This window comes from Pungitius pungitius, chromosome 21 (genome assembly GCF_949316345.1).
Source record: "Pungitius pungitius chromosome 21, fPunPun2.1, whole genome shotgun sequence".
NCBI lineage: Eukaryota > Metazoa > Chordata > Actinopteri > Perciformes > Gasterosteidae > Pungitius > Pungitius pungitius.
This window is the reverse complement of record NC_084920.1, coordinates 2,437,912-2,451,148: the sequence shown is the minus strand read 5'-3', so window position 1 is coordinate 2,451,148 and position 13,237 is coordinate 2,437,912. Positions and strand designations below refer to the sequence as shown.

General features: G+C 51.3%; 1 protein-coding gene across 1 annotated transcript; it reads right to left on the bottom strand.

The window, feature by feature from the left end:
- Nucleotides 1-2,027: 2,027 nt before the first annotated feature.
- Nucleotides 2,028-13,069, bottom strand: LOC119212577 (ubiquitin carboxyl-terminal hydrolase 31-like). The gene is made up of 16 exons (XM_037463135.2): nucleotides 11,653-13,069; nucleotides 10,152-10,289; nucleotides 9,915-10,003; nucleotides 8,901-8,993; nucleotides 8,577-8,712; nucleotides 8,312-8,462; nucleotides 7,967-8,147; nucleotides 7,759-7,870; nucleotides 7,567-7,661; nucleotides 7,145-7,222; nucleotides 6,913-7,042; nucleotides 6,564-6,683; nucleotides 6,238-6,463; nucleotides 5,944-6,102; nucleotides 5,700-5,852; nucleotides 2,028-5,610 (listed from the first exon to the last, which is right to left on the bottom strand). Exons 1-16 carry the CDS (start codon nucleotides 12,205-12,207, stop codon nucleotides 4,160-4,162), a joined length of 3,867 nt encoding a protein of 1,288 aa, XP_037319032.2. The 5' UTR covers nucleotides 12,208-13,069; the 3' UTR covers nucleotides 2,028-4,159.
- Between the last annotated feature and the right edge of the window lie 168 nt (nucleotides 13,070-13,237).

Below are 13,237 nucleotides of genomic sequence, written 5' to 3'. Positions count from 1 at the left end.
ATGGATCCTCTTCGTGTTGGCAACGAGTGGGAGGAACGCGGCTGCGGGGGGGTGCGGGGGTGCGGGGGGGCCCTCGGGCTGTTTCACAGGTGAAGGCTTGAAGTAAATCCACTGCCTTCTCGGGCAGTGACATCACGCGCCGCCTCGAATCTGGGGGGAAATAGAAGCGTCGTGACCCCCAAATGCGTGTTCTTAACAGTCCGTGGGGAGTCCAAAAAACCCACAGCTCGCTCTCGTTGGCTGTTAGAGTTGTTGTCAAGGCCCCGCCCAGTGTTACGTAATTCTGTGGTGGATGTCCCACGCGGCGCGTCATGTATTTTGCATCGACTGAAAAGCAGCTCTGCACTCAAGGCTCACTAGATATTTCATCTCCAATTAAAAGGGAACCGAAAGAAGTGCATCACTGGACTCAGGAGGAGAGAAATAATTGACGTGCTCGCTCTTGAAAACAAGTGAATAATTGAATTGGTTTTTAATTTGGCAGAAGAGAGAAAAAAGTCAAACTAACGTTACAAACAAAAAAAAAAATCAAAAGGAATTTGAAGACAAATGCAGTCATTTGTTAAAAGTGTTTTAAGGTCATCCCAAGGAAAGCTGTTTATTATGAGATGTGTTTCTTGTTTATTTGTGCTGGTTGCTCGATGCATTTAAGACACAAAGTGTACAAAGACCCTTTAAAATAACTAAAAAGAATCATAAACTGTTCATGCACTCTTGGGCTGCTTCAATAAAGCTTTTACAGTGTGAATTGACGGTCATTCAATGTTAACTTTGGTTGAGCCCTCTTTGACCCCCAAGTAGAGATTGACCCTTTGCTAAGCACCCCCCCCCCCCTCTTAAATTGTAAGAGAATGAATAAATGACAATGAAAGAAGGTCATTTCTTGAAATAATGGGTCAATTACCGAGTGCTGCAAACACACAACCACCTATACAGCTTTCCTCAGTTATTCTCTCAAACTTTAGCTTTTTTTCCGTTGTACCACAGTGCCGTTTATGACATTGTGCCCCCCCCTCCCCCCCCCCCCCCCTCCCCCTCTGCCTCCACCCCAGTAATCCCTGCTTCAATCCATTCAGACAGCCAGCAGTTCCAAAAGTAAAAGCTAATCACAAAGCTCCTGCTCGTCGTCCCCTTCTGTCCAGGGAGCATCTCGGAACGGAGCCTTTTTAGGCTTGAATTTGGCCTCAAGAAAACCAAAACGGGATTAATCAATAAGATGCGATTGCTTTTCTGCGACGCCTCCAGCACAAGTAAATATGTAGACTGATTCAGCGCGGTGTGATGGGGAGTCAGCATCCCTGCTGAGTTCAGATTAAAAGTCCCTGGATTCTGCACTGGGGTCTAACGTTGTTCTCTTGGATCTGGTACAATCGGCAAATTGTTATTGATTTCCGCGCCAGAGCAGGCCGGCTCCCTTCACACAGGTCGCGCTGCGCGGGTTTGATAATTACATTCATAGATGCACAGTAATTAGAAACACTTCACGCCTTTCTGTGTACCAGACAGCGTGTTCATTTTCTGATAGGCCACGTGAGCCTTCCTGTTGCATGTGAAGAGGAGCGGCCCTTCATCACTCCTCTGCACAGGAGGAGAGAAAGTGTGAGGGGGGGGAGGGGGGGGGGATCCAATTCCCAAAACGGATGACTGTTATATAAAATTACAAGAACAGAAAGACAAAGAGGCAGCATTATCTCTCAATAGGCCCGGCCTCGGGCCAAACTAATAAAAGCGCAATTGAATCCGTGTAAATAAATGATGGTGCTGTGGTTTAAGCACCTCCCTCACTGGCAGCATCACATTGGATGTATTATATAGTTTAGTAATCCCTCAAGTCGAAACCGGGGGAGGGGGGGGGGGGGGGGGGGAGGCATTTCTCTGGGACGAATTCAGCGTGTTGCTTTAGTTCCCTCACATCATTATTTGTGTGTGAACTGGGGGGTTTTGGGGGCAAGCACTGAGCTCCACCTAGTGGAGACAATGAGAAGTGTAGGAAAAGAAATGTACATTTTAAAGAAACTATACAAAGCTGGAATGTGAAAAACATGGCATATTTTTATTTCGTTTGTTTGTCTCGCATTGTTAAATCGATGCAAACACACACTGCTACACCACAAAAAGATGAACACGGTACAAACATCATATCGCGGGATACGGATGGAAAAGTATAAAGGTCTGATCACTCTCATGCATTTGTGAAAATAAATCTCTGCTCTGCAGTATCTGGTTAAACTCATACATCCCATTTGGCATGCATCAGTCAGGTCCCCTTATGTCAAACACACACACACACACACACACACACACACACACACACACACACACACACACACACACACACACACACACACACACACACACACACACACACTGAGGATAATTCATTCTGCACCACAAGCCAGAAAGCAAATGAGTTTGTTCTGATGAAGTGACACCGACATTCACGCAGTTTATAATTCGGATGAACGTAGTTACTGAGACAAAAATTGAGGTTTGATCAAACAGCACAAGAAGGAAACATGAACCCCACACGAAGGACAGCACACTGCACATGATCAGCTGAGGACCGCGTGGTTCAAAAGGCCGAGCTCAGCGTCTTGCCTGGAATGTCGTCAGTGTGAGCTCGTCGTCAGCTCCGGTATAAAAACACAACGTTGCAAAGATAAACGAAAGATAAACCACAACTTGTAAACTTCATCAACGTGTCGTTGTCATAAAAAACCCTCTGTCAAAAAGGTGCCCGAAAGGTTGAGACATTGGGAGGAACAATGTGAGACAAATGAATACAATAGAGAAACATTCATTTGCAAGTGAGTTGATTTACTTGGAGTGGGCGAATGAGCAATACTTATCATTCATACAAAATGTGTATTACTTTGAAGAAATGTGCAAACAAAGCTTTGATAAAGGATGCCTTAACGTGCTCTCTGATGCCGGCATTTGGAAAAATATACAGTTTAGAAATATATACACATCCAAGAGTAGCGCATACTCTACATACTCAGTGTGGGCATTAGCAAGAATCTGCTTGCATAGTTAAGTGCATGCATAAGCAATTTATCATGCAACAACTGTGGTATACTTCATGGATATCCGATCTCTCCTCTTGGTGCGTTCGCTCAGTGTCGATTTCTACTCCCGCAATGCAAAGCTAAAGATGTGCACGAGCCGTGGCGTCGCAGGCGAAAGACACAAAGATGGGCGTCAGCCGGGTGTGTGTCGCTGAGTGCGTACGGTGTGTGTGGTGGCTTTTCACATTAACCCTGTGTTCATCTGAGAGGAATGTTTTTGGAGACGTCTGGCAGTCTGAAAAGAGGCTGATCTCCACCAGGTGGTCCGAGGGGGTAACAGGTCACTACTGGTCAAATAAAACACAGACATTTTTAGGAACCTGCAGACATTTAACAGCAGCGACGCATGCTTCCTTCCTGCGCTTCCTCGTCTAAAGTACTTCCTAAAGGCTGTTGCACAATGACTACATCAAGGAGCATTAAATAGGCTTAACTGCATGTCTTGTAATTACATTTTCAGTGCTTGATAAATATTAAAATTGAATTATAAATTCACCTCCAGTTATACAATTCTGATTAAATAGGTTGATAATCTGAGGCACTGTTTGTTGACATATGGCTCTCAACATTGACAGAGAGCTGTACGTGAACGGTTTTTGGAAATAATTCAGCGTGTCACTGTATCAGCATGTCAAATATTGCCAGTAAACTTCCTTTGGTGACTGAGTTGTCCGTGTTTGATGTATCTTTCCACCATTTCGTTCTGCTTTACGTCTTGTGCAAAGTCACTTTTATTTTCACCTCCTATTGAGATGTACGTGTCCCCACTATGCTACAGACAGAACAAGGCAATAATTCAATACATGTGCAGTCCATGCTTATTCATAATACAGTATACTATTCCTCAAAATCAATGCAATCCATACAAAGTGCTTCGTCAAAATCCATTCCTAAATAACTATTTAACAATGCGTCCGGCGGGGGGCGTCCGGTCTGGCAGCTGGTATCCAGTAACCACTGAAAAGCTACATGGGCTTCAGAGATGTTTGTTTCGATGGTTGAAACACCTCAGAGCTGCACTCGAGAGAGAGAGAGAGAGAGAGAGAGAGAGAGAGAGAGAGAGAGAAGGTTGTCAGGCCTTTAGAAGGAGGTCACTTTGCCCTCTGGCTAGTTTGCGTGGAGCTGATGGGGATCTTCCTGGACGGCATTGTCTTTTTAGCCGGCTCTTTCTTGGCGGGCTCCTTCCCGTTGGCCGAGGCCTGGGGGCCCGTCTCGGCCCCGGGGAGCCTGGACTTGGCGGAGGGCAGCAGCGAGTGCTTGGCGCCAGCGGGCGCCTTGGAGGATTCCTTGTCTTTGGCCGCGGCCCCGTTGGCCTGGTTGACCTCTGATGCCGCACCCTGGGCCTTCTTGCACGTCCCCCCCTGTTGGACGTCGCCGGCGCCGTCCTCCGGCGACGCCTTCCCACCGTCGGCCGACCGGCGCGTCTCCTTGGGCCTCAGGGCCGTTTTGAAGAAGGATAGACCTTTGTCCTCCGCCTTACTGCTCCTTTGCGGCCCCCGCGGCGGAGGGGCTCCGCCCGCAGAGGGGACGCCGACGCTGGAGGACCGGAGGCTGGCGATGGAGGAGCTGCTGCTGGAGCTGCGCCCGGCCGCCCTGTTCTCCGCCGCGCGGCCCGGCCTGCCCTCCGCCCTGCCGCCGGCGCCCGCCCGGGGGGGCCCGCCGTGGTTGACCTTCTTCTCGGAGGCCGCGCTGTTCCGCGAAGGTTCGCGGCTGGCGCTCCTGTCCGCCGCTTTAGTCCTCGCCGAGGCCGAGCTTTTCTCGCCCCTGGGCGACGTCTTCCTCTGAGGATGTGCGCTCTGTGACCCCGGGGAACCGCTCCTCTGTTGGGCCGAGTCGGGATGCAGCACCTCCGGGGTCTGGGACGACCCTTTCTTCAAGGGGGTGGCCGTCCTCGAGGAACCGGCCTTGCTAGCCTTCGCCGGCCCGTCGCCTTTGTCCTTGGAGGACGACGCCGACGCCGCGGCCGCGCTCTTGGCCTGAGCTCGGGGCGGCAGCTTGTCGGCGGCCGGGGACGCGGGCGACAGCGAGCTGGAGGACGTCGAGGACGTTGCGGGCCGCTTCTTGGGACTAGCTGAGGTCCTTTTAGCGCAGGCGCTGTCCGCCGACCCGTTCCTCTGTTTGGGGTCCTTAGCGGCCGCCCCGTGTCGAGGACTGACCTGCTCAGCAGCACCGGCTCCGGTGCTGCTTTCACCCGGCGGGGCGCAGCTCTTCTGCTCGGCCTGGGCAGCGGCCTTGGAGGGGGCCGGTTCCACCGGCCTCTTGCCATCCGAAGCCGCGAGGGCCGACTTCCCGCCCGAAGATTTGTCCAGCTTGGGGGACAGCTTGGTGTCAGCCACCTCTCCGATCATCTCCAGCGTCGGGGAGGAGGAGTGGGACTCCAGGGAGAAGCGCGAGGGGGAGTTGGACCGCAGCTGGAGCTTAGCAGAGTGCGACCAGGATGGCTTGGCGCTGTTTTCGCCGAGCACCAGCGGACTGGCGATGGAAGACCGCGAGGAGAAGGTTTGTCGCTGCATGCCCCGCACTGCCGGCCGGCTCGACAAGCCTGCGCGGTAGAAAGACAGGGCATCAATTTACGAAAAAACATTCGTCACTCACGAAAAACCATTTAGACTCAGAGGAGGCCTGCATCACCGTCGTCCTCGCTCCGTTCACCAGCGAACTCGGCCGACTCGGAGAGGGAGGCCAGCGACGTGCGTCTGGAGGAGCCGGACGAGGCCTGGCTCGGGGGCCGGCTTCCCATCAGCCGGCCGATCCAGTGCTCGCACAGAGAGGAGCTGGTGGATCCTTTGAGGCCCGGAGAGACACACAGGCGGAACCTTTACGTAACGTTCAAACGTGGAAAGAGACGGTGGAAGCTTATGTCCACAAAGATTACCTCCCACAGAACTGTTGGCGGACCAGGATGGAATGGTGGCACGTCTTTGATAAAACAAGATGTAGCCCGTCTGCTTGCAGACTTCATCTTCAGATAAGGGCTGAACATCGCTATCGTCGAAGCAATACCACTGTCCATCTATGGAGTTCTTACAGTGAGCTACAAGACAGAAGGCAGTTCAACGATAGAAACAACAACTCAGTTAATATATGCGTGGCGTAACGTAGCATTTTATTATCCTTAACGCTACATACTTCTTGCCTATTTTTGACTTGACTTATTTTTCTCCATTACCTGTGTAATGTCCTCCCTGCATGGTCCCGTGATGGTTACACACTGCATACAGGTCATACAGGTAGTCCTCTGGGTCACGGCCCATGCCGTAAGGTCGTCTCCATGGCGACCAGTGAGAGGGAAGACTCCAGCTGCTCTGGCTCCTCTTCACCATGTGGGGGGCCATGTCCATGCCTACGAGCGGGAACTTCACCATGTTCTGCATCTTCATTCGCCGATCTCCGTCCTGAGGACACATTCATGGAATTCAAGTTGCTCCACAAGGTTCGTCTCTACGCGTGTAGATGAGGACAAAATGTCCGTTAGGACTATCTACTATAGAGTACCTGTCTGAAGCGTTTCAGGTGCAGTATGAGGATGTCGGGCAGCGTCCACAGACTGAGCTTGATGCTGCCCTGCTGCAGCTGCTTACAGTGCGGACATCGCCACGCGTCATCAGGAGCGAGCTGGACACAATGTGACAGAAAGTCCAGTTATCGAAGGGCAACCAAACTCCGGCCTATTCATTTTGTTTTTTCATTACATGTTTGATGCCATTTCTTAAACATTAGCTAAACAACAGCACACTGCCATCTAGTGCATGCAATGGTGCAGCCACGACCCCGGGCCTCTCTGGGATCTTACTGCAGGGATTAATCCTACAGCGGGCCTACATGAGACCATCTCTCAGCCCACCTGTTCCTCTTTGGTGTACAGTTGAAAGCACTGGGCCAGTGAGCAGGTCTGCGGCTGAAGGTGCTGCTCCTTCGATTGGCGCACACTTTCAGCATCTGGGATGTATTCGTCCTCCGTTCTTTTGAACAGACTGCGGGCAGGACACAAGTCACACGGGGATCACACGCAACTTCACAAAAAACCTCCGGTTTTGGTAAAGCGCGCCGTGTTGTTGCTTTCAGATTGCACTTACTAGTCTTTAGTCTCTTTGTCCCACTCGACGACTATTTTGACATGAGGAGGCCCTCCGGGGCCGCAGGACTTGAATGCCCTGTTGAGAGTTAGAGAACAACATGTCGATTTCTTGCCCATTTTCCATATACAGAGTTTAGCAGCGCAGAAAGATTAGAGTATTTTAGCAATTCAAGCTTATTTTCTGCTTATTTGTTTGCTTGTTTGTTTTGCAGAGAAAAGAAAATCAACGCAAAAGCTGATTTCTGAAACCAGACGAGCTATTCCACATCTCACAAGGTATTTTGACATCAACCTTCCACTGAGGAGCGGGCCTGCGTAGCTCCTCAATCAACTTTGAGAGGGATTGAACTCACTGCAGGGTTTATGTAACCATTACTCATGTAACACCTCTGAGCCCCTGGTGGCGACGAGTGGCATTACCTCTCCACGGAGGGATGGCAGAGCGGCTGCTCCTCCTGAGGCAGGAGATATGTGATCCCCACCACTCCTACCACGCGCAACGTGAAGGGTCCTACCTGCAGAACAACAAGGACGACGCATTAAAAGTGCAAAAGTGTAAACCCGGAAGATGATTCAAACAAAACAAAAAAAAACGGTGTCACGAGTGGGTACCTGCGCAAGGACTCCGGGGCGCAAAAGATGACGCATCTTCTCCAGGATCTCTTTCTGAAGTACGTCCCACGTCACCGTGCGCTCCAGATACAAAATGAATGGATTGCCGAACCTGCACGAGTTACAAAAACCCGAAAAACCCGCGTGAGCGTTTTTCAAAGATGTCTTTGGGATTGTGATGGAGGGCTTCAGAAGGGCTGTTGAATACCTGCGCCCCTGCTGCCCGGCGCAGGCTCGGTTGCACACCAGCAGCACGATCTTCTCGGCCTGTTCGCTGTTCTTGTTGGGGCTCTGAGGCGGCGTTGTGGGCTCTTGCATCTGCGTGGATATCCGGTTGTTGTCCGTGCCGTACTTTAGGTTGTTCTGGTTGAGGTTTGCGTGTGGGCTCCCTGTAGGGAAAACGCCAAATAGACATACATGTAAAAATGAATGCAAATTCGATGCCGTACGCCGTTTGGTTCGGCGAGTAAGGCCCTCTTCTGATGGCGGTCCCTTTCTAGTTCGCCGTTGCAGGGGCTGAGATCATTCGTGGGGAGATAACGGGATGCCGTACCGCCCCGCTTGCAGCGGATCTGCTCCGGCCTGAACAGCTCGGGGGTCTCGAAGGCAAAGATGGAGTCGCTCTCCTGGATGATCTCCAGGTCGTCGTCGTCGTCGCAGAAGGAGCGATGGAAGCCGTCGAAGTACATCTCGGTGAGGACAATCTGAGCAGAGAAAACATCACCATCCAGTTTACTCAAGGTAGCACACTCATTAATCCTCTTAATTCGGAGGCCTCAGAATGGCCCCGAGAAGATGACTTGTCTAATAAACAGCACCTGTTGGGACGGGATTTTGGTCTCTTGGGCCACAGCTTGTCTCAGCCTGGACACGGTGCCAGAAAGAGGCACGGCCACCCCGACCCTCATGCAGTGGGAGCATTTCCCTTGGTACACCACTGTCACATACAGGGGCCTGCGACAAAGACACGTTGAAATGAATCGGCTGTTTCATAACCACGGCGGAGCTCGTGTCTCAAAGACAGGCGGCATCTTCTAATTTTAACTTTCTCCTGTCGGATGTTTAGCGGCGTTTGTGTCTGACGCCTCTTTTCGTGGTATTTTGGGACACGTTTTGGGACCGTTTATGCCGAGTCGCCTTACCGTGTGTGAGGTACTGGGATTGGCAGTGAGATGCAGAGGAAAGGATCAAAGGTGTTGCTCTGTTTCTGGCAGTGAGGGCAGGTCAGGGAGGACCTACACAGAGACATGACGGAATAATTAAATGCAGCTGGCATCATTTCAAAGGAAAGGTTCAGTGTTTTTGCGAGCTACGCTAGCGTCGAAGGTTGGATGAGACGGGCGACGGTGGCGCGTGGAGTAGTGTGATGCGCTGCAAGGTTGGTGGTTCGAATCCCAGCTGCTCCATGTGCCACGTCGAAGTGTCCCTGGGCCCCTCATTGCTCCCCAGGCAAAATGTAAGCCATGGGTTACAATATAATGTAAGTGGCTTTGGGTAAAGGCGTCAGCTAAATGACATGACATGTAATGTAAGATGATAGATGCGGCAGGTTAGCTTAGCATCAAGGCTTGACGCTGGGTTAAACAGGTCAAGCCCTTTAAAGCACTTTAACAAACACTTTATATCTCATCTATTTAATCAGTACCAAACCTACACCAGGTTGTAGTTTAGCAGGCCAAACTATGGGAAGACACACCAGCCTGTGTGTTATTGTTACACTTCACTGTAGGACTATACAAACAAATATGTTCATGATGCAAGTCCGCAGATTTAGTTCCTTTTGGAAAGAGCCAAGACTGATGTTCCCTTGTTTTGGGTCTTTGTGCTAGGCGAAATTAGCAAAGTGAGTGGAACCATTTATTTAAAAGTGGAACACATAACATCATCCTTCAGTTGTAAAATGTTCACAATGATGTGTAGTTTTATGATGGCTGGATAGATCACAGGAGAGCGTAAAGATATTACTGACGTATTACTGTAAAGTTCACTCATCATTTTTACTACCCTATCCCTAAAGTTTTAACTTGTAATCACCTTTCAGTACGAGGGCTTCTTGGGTTCTCTACTTATAGGCTGAATGTGTAGAACGTGCTTGAATGTTCCTCATTGATTTTCCAGATCAAATCATTAACTGTACAAGCAACTCAGAGTTTCACCTGTATTGTGCCTGAAACAACTCCTGTACGAAAGAGCCAGGTGCTGGAAGAGGAGATCCTTCGGGGGCGTTTTCCTCTTCCACCGGAGGCTGGACGAACACAAGAGACACAACAGAGTTTACAGTATCGCAGCATTCAGGTTACATTATCGTTAAGTTAGGACAAAACTAAAGGCGCGTCATCCTCTCAAAACATATTCTATGTCGTAACACAGCTGTGCTCTGCGTTGGCGCGTACCTTCCCGGGGGGTCTGATGTCCGGCTGGATGATATGGTTGAGGTCTTCGTGAACTCTATCCAGCAGCCAGAGGAGGAATTCCTGTGCATCGTGTTGGGAGTTGCCCTTGAACTGCAGGGCGCTCTTGGACACCACATTCTGCAGCGAGAAAACACAGAGAGACGTGGACTCCCGCTAAAACGGGGAAGATTGTGTTGGCGACGCCGGGCTCACCATGACATCATCGACCCCCCCCCCCCCCCACCCGGTGGCTCTACCTGGCGATCAAACGTCAATCAAGCGGCGAGCAAGGTCAAAGGCGTGAGGGGCCCGTGCACCACGCGTCCTCCCCCACCCGAGTTCCCTCTTTGTCATTTTGAAGGGACACTCTTCCCCCCCCCCCCCCCCTCCCTGATGCAGCCTCAGCATTCTGTCCGGGAGACATTCGCACCACCGAGCCCTTCTTTTTGCAGGCGCTAAACAACAATTCGGAGCCTCAGACAATGAGCGAGGGGGGGGGGCCTCAAAAGAAAGCCCGTTTGAATGATAATATTTGAACATATGATAATGTGACACCCCTGTGTCTAACAGCATCTGTTCTACCATCAATGACGGGTGGTGCGTTGCTATCACGCAGGGCTTCCTGATGATCTCTGAGGGCTCTCGGGTCAGGCTCGTCTTGTGGTCCGAATGAATAAGCCGCGGAACCGGCTGAGCTTCATCCCCAACGTTTTTTGTGTTTTTGTATTTTTTTAGCACTTGATCGTCAGATAGTTTGGGTTTAAGCTTAATTTTTCTTACCGAGTTACGCTTGTAAACTTTGGCTGGAAACTGAGGTAAAAAACAAACAAACAAAAAAACAGGTAGACAGAAATAATTGTACTTCATAGAACAAGCAACGCGTTCTATGGCCCGGATAGTTGCTCCTGTTCTGCGTTTTGACAAAAACAGGCTGTCAGACGACCAAAAATAAAGTGTGTTGCCAAAGAACAAAACCTCTGTGATCGTGACAGACACAATTCTTTTGAGGCAGAAGACAAAAAAAGTGCTAGTTCAGAAACACTGACCACCTGCTTTTACTATGGTTTATGCTCTAATGGCAAATATAATGTCATCAGAAATGTGAGACAAACTTGTCACAGAACTTTTCTTATAGAAAATGCTTTGGAGAACCGACTAAACTACTGCAAGAGAGACACTGAAGGCCAGTGCATCCAAAGCCTGTCTGCACTCTGACGAATGAAAGAGTTTCAATTCAAATCAAATTCCTATCTGTACAAATCGGTCGGATCAAAGCAACTGCATCTGGTGTCAGATACACAGAGTTGTATTTAATTACTGAGAACTCACATACAATTATCCCTAATGGAGGTGCACATGAAGCACACAATGTCGCTCCGGATGGTTCAAAATAAAATAAAATTTAAAAAAAAGTTAACTAGAGAATATTCTGTCCTGCTTTGTTTGGAGCATGGACACTTATTCCATGTGTGCCTCACAGCCAGGAGGACCATCCGTGTACCTTGAAGTCTCTGCTGTGCTGAGGCGTGTACTCGAAGGTCCACAGAGCCCGAACCAGACCGGACAGCTGCTCGGTCACCTCCCCGGAGTCCTGCTGCTGCTGGCTCCCCTTCTTCTGCACCAGCACCCCGTTGGACCTGGCCCGCTCGTTGCCCCCCCCGCCGCCGCCGCCGCCGGTCGTCTCCCCCCCTTTGAACTGCTCCAGGGCCAGGTACTCCGCGAAGAGCTCCGTGTTGCTCAGGCACTGCAGGATGGCGTTCATGAAGCAGGTGTTGCCGTGGTTCTTGAGGCCGGCGACACCGGGCACCTTGTCCCCGAAGGGGAACCCCCCGCAGTCGCTGTCGTCCGACGGCACGGAGCCCCCGGTGGTGCTCGGGACCAGAGAGGAGTCGTCCTTCTCGTCCTCGGCGGCCTGCTCGTCGGTGCCGAAATGGGACAGCGTGGACAGGGTCCGGAGGACTCTGTTCATGAAGCTCCCCACGGAGCGCACCGAGCTTCTCCGGAAGAGTTTTTTACTGAAGGATTTCTTCTCCTTGTTGCTGACGACTTTCGACATGATGGCTGTCCTGTCCTGCCCCCCCACCACCACTTATTTGTTTTTAAAGCCTTAACTCCTGTTTTTCAGAGCATCGCCTCATGGCAGCTCCTGCACTGTGGGGCCCGAGCGTATTACCCAGGAACACAAGGTAAAGGTGTGGGGGGGGGGCTGTATCACATGGGAGACACACACGGCGGCATCAAATCAGCCCACTTGCAACACTGCGTCGGATTGCATAAACAGCCTCCGCGGAGAGCCGCTGTCGGGGCGCTTTGCGCGGAAGCTCGCGGGGGTCGCGCGCCGGGCGGCGGGCATCGTCTCTAGCGCGCGGTCCGGTGACATAACACCGCCTGGGTCATTGTCCGGACACGTCGAAACAAATAAATAAATAAAACAACAAACCGCTGCGGTGGCGTGTCAGTGTCCGGCGGACACAAACATCAAAGCATAAGACGCCTCATCATTTATTAAAGAAACCCCGCGGCTCCACCCTTCCGAGCGGCGTTTCCTCGCGCTCCGGTCATCGGATCCCGGGTGTTTGTTGAGAGCTGCCCGGGCTGGTGGTTGTTTACCCGGTGGATGTCTTCCCCAAGTCGCCTCCACAGTGAGCTCTGCCAAACCGAGGAGCAGCCCGACCGGAGCGGCACAGCGCGTCGCTGGCTTCGCGTTTGGCCGCCGTGGAGCATCTCAACGCGGGGCCAGATGTGACGGCTTCGCGTGTCCGTGTCCGCATCCGAGTTGTTATGGCGGGGTGTTTTATTTTTTTTTATGCCTTAATTCCCTCTCCGTGTGGGATTCATGGCGAGGCCGCTCCTCCAGTCTCCATCAGCAGCATCAGCAGCATCATCTGTGGGCACCGATGCTGCAGGCAGGGCGGTGACGGGTGACGTCAGAGCCGAGCACTGGTCCATGGTGGAGGAGAGCAGGTACAGCAGCACGTGATGCTGCGTGACGCTCCTTCCCCGCCTCCGAGACACTGGCAGGTCTTTTTATACAATTGACTGAATGTTTTCCTTATTGAGCTGTTCATAACAATCTACATGCAGAT